Here is a 3,537-nt window from a genome sequence, read left to right as displayed (position 1 = left end):
AATAATAATAATAATAATAAATAATAATAATAATAATAATAATAATAATAATAATAATAATAATAATAATAAATAATAATAAATAATAAAATAATAATAATAATAATAATAATAATAATAATAATAATAAATGATATAATAATATAATAACATTAATAATAATAATATCAACAATAGCAATAATATTAATAATGTCGACAATATTTTTGGGATGAAGATTAAAATTTTGAGCAATTTATAGTACCCGAACATATTCGATCCAAACGTCCTAATCAAAAAATTCGTTTACTGTAAGTGTTCAACAGTAAATTTTAATAAGATTTTTCTACTTTTTCTTGCGATTTTTCTATTCAGTTCCACAAAATTTATTGATTTTTCCATATTTTGAAGAAATGTTGGATTAAATTTGAAATATTAACATTAAAATTCCTTTTTCATCCATAATTCGTTCAAAAAGTTTAAAAGACAAGTCTAAATAAAATGGAATATTCTGTTCAGGGCTCGAAAAGGAAAAGATGTATGCTTTGTGTTTTTATCTATTTTTTTTTCCAACAGAAATATTTTTTGGTAAGGGTAAATTATTAATTAGTTGTAAAACTACTACCATCTAACTAATCGACTAAAGTTTATAAAATTTATGTTAATATTACGATAATTCATGAGTGCTCAGCATTCTTGTACTTCTTGTTGGAAAGCAGTATGATGTTGAAGTGTAAATTCGACAATTAAGTTTCAGGTATTAAAAGAAAAACTTAATAGACGTGCAACAAAGGTCGAAGAGAGGAAGCGAAAAACGTATATTAAGGATGAAGCAGTAAAGGATGTTGATATTGATGATGATTCAGGTGATAATTCATTCTTCTGCGCTAAATACTTTGATTAATTAAAAGATTCCAATTTGGCATCTCATGAATTGTTAATGTTCAAACATTAATTTTTCAAGAATTGATTATAATTTCATTGTAATTTTTAATTTTTTTCATCGTATAAATCACAGTTTCTGGAAAGCCATGTAAAATAAAACTTTATGGCTAAGCATTACTGATAAAAGTTAGTGTCCTTATCCAGAATGAAAAGTAAAGATAAAATTTTAAAGTATGCAAAGATCCCATGGTTGTTGCTGATAAAATTGGAGACAATGCTTCTGAATGCATTAGAGCTATATGTCGTAAAGGTTTACGGCCAATATTGAAAGATTTTACTTCTGTCCGAAAATTTTTGCCACCTGAAATGACAACCATTATGTTTGATCGATATCCTGCTAAAAATCGGCAAGTTATAAAATTCATCATTATAGTGATTTTCTACTTTTCCATTCCTATAGATTGTTTTATAAAATAAAACTTGTAGGTCTTACCGCATAATTAAAATAATCAATGATATTTAATATATAAAATTGGTATTTGATAAAATAAATAGCATTAAAAGAATATCTGCAATTTAACATCATAAATTTTCCGCACTTTATAATATTGAATATCAATTAAAAAAAAATAATAATTAAATAGTATATTCGAAATTAAGACCAATTTATTTGTAATAAGGAAATCTTTTGATTTGTTGTTTTAATCATGCATCTTGATTTGAGATATACCGATGTAATGTGCCTTGATAAAACACGGGTAATCCTAAAAGATCGCCCGAGGAATAATAATTATATTCATGCCAATTGGGTTCATATGTCAACCAATCGACGGTACATCTGTACACAAGGTCCACTTGAGGAAACTATTGAAGATTTCTGGTGGATGATTTTTAAGGTTTACCACATCTATTTTTATCTTTTTGCCAAATATTCCCTCTGCTGCATTGATGGATGAATGACTTAAATATTAGCATGTGTAGGTGTTAGTATAAATTTGTTCACATGTTTTAAAATATGCATATAAATTTTTTTTGATTTTTAAAAAAACTTTTCTTCAAACAAATTTACAAATTACTAAACTTATCAATGTAAGGTATCAATCTATCTATTTATTTTATGTAGATCTTTTGAAATAAATTCATAGTTATATGCAAATCATGTTTGAAAACAATCAAGTATCCTGCTATTTTAGCCTTTTTTTATTGTTTAAATTTTTCAGGAAGAAGTACGAGCAATCGTAATGTTGTGTGATTTTATCGAAGATGGTGAATCAAAATGCGCCGAGTATTATCCTTTAACAACTGGTGAAAAAGTTCAGTATGGCGGAATTACTGTGAAAAATCAAAGAGATGGCGAACATTTAGAAACGATTACCTGCCAAATTATGAGCGTACGATTAGAGTAGGATGAATGATTTCATCAATTTCTTAATATAATTAATTCTTAGGCTCAATTATTTTGCAAAATATTTTATTCGTTTCATTTTTTTCTTTTGTTCAATCATATTTACCTGGATAATTGTTGCCGCTAAATAAAGTAGTCATAAAGAAGATATTACAGGGATGATACACATCAAGTATATCACTACAGATGGTCTAATTGGCCGGATCGTTCATCACCACGTTCTAGTTCACCATTAATAGCATTAATTATGAAATTAAGAATAATACAAGAAAAAGGACCGGTTGTTGTACATTGTTCGGCTGGTATCGGTCGTACGGGTACTCTTTGCGCCGTTGATTATGCCATTGAACGACTTGACGAAGAAGGCACCGTTTCACCACCTGATGTTAGTTCTTCCAAAATTAAATTATCCCTTGATATAATTTCAAAAATAAATGCTTTTCAAAACAAAAAAAACCAAGAAAAACATCATTTTCTATAATAATTTTGCAATTATTTAATAGAAGTAAAATAAAGTATTTCATGGTAATTCCTGAATTAAATACAATTAATTATTGACTTGTCGCATTAAGGCATAATGTCAAAAATATTAAATTAGATAGAAAAATTGTCGGGTATTGTTAATTTAAATGGACTAATTTGCTGGAGCAACATATAGAAATAACATTTAATCGGCTAATTAAATGGACCGTTAATTTGAAATTAATAGCAGCGTGAATCAATTTTGGTAAAATATTGGTCGAAAGAAATATAAATTAGTGATTTCCATTTGAAATTAATGATAATTTTTTCCAAAGCAGAACAATAATAATATGATGAGATCGGATAACACCATTTTATGCAAAAGATATCGAATTTATTTGCATACCTAAATGCTTAATTCGAGAAGAGTTGTTATTGTTGAAATTTAGAGAAAAGCGAGTATTTAAAAAAAAACATGCTGACAAAGAATTTTCATTATTAAAAAAATCCCCATTTTATAATCGAAAACTTGAATATTGCATTTTCCATTAAATATATTGCCGATAATAATAAGTAATAAGACAAACGCAATTAACAGCAATAGTAAATTTTAATAGTAATAATTGTATGATAATGTCAATGGTAATAATAATAATAACAGTTATAGTAATGGAAATAGTAAATGATAATGAGTGATAACAATAATAGTGGATGAAAACAATAGTAATAATAATAACAACAATAATAATGAAATAATAATAATTATAATAATAATAATTAATAATTAATAATAAAAATGGTAATGG

General features: G+C 26.0%; 2 protein-coding genes across 2 annotated transcripts in view; both read left to right on the top strand.

Moving 5' to 3' along the window:
- Positions 1-1,096: 1,096 nt before the first annotated feature.
- On the top strand, positions 1,097-1,368 carry LOAG_13679 (hypothetical protein; the record flags this gene model as incomplete). Its single annotated transcript, XM_003149184.1, has 2 exons — positions 1,097-1,275; positions 1,351-1,368. Coding segments are annotated over 2 exons (197 nt in total), but the record flags the coding sequence as incomplete, so codon positions are not given.
- Positions 1,369-1,571: 203 nt separating this feature from the next.
- Positions 1,572-3,537, top strand: part of LOAG_13678 (protein-tyrosine phosphatase) — a gene marked incomplete at both ends in the record, with an annotated part of 2,980 nt that continues 1,014 nt past the window's right edge. Inside the window, 3 exons of the mRNA XM_020448711.1 lie at positions 1,572-1,760; positions 2,085-2,266; positions 2,414-2,654. Coding sequence (XP_020301167.1) covers positions 1,572-1,760; positions 2,085-2,266; positions 2,414-2,654 — 612 coding nt within the window. The remainder of the gene's footprint in view (positions 1,761-2,084; positions 2,267-2,413; positions 2,655-3,537) is intronic.

This window comes from Loa loa (assembly GCF_000183805.2).
Source record: "Loa loa unplaced genomic scaffold supercont3.560, whole genome shotgun sequence".
NCBI lineage: Eukaryota > Metazoa > Nematoda > Chromadorea > Rhabditida > Onchocercidae > Loa > Loa loa.
This window is presented reverse-complemented; position numbering and strand designations above follow the sequence as displayed.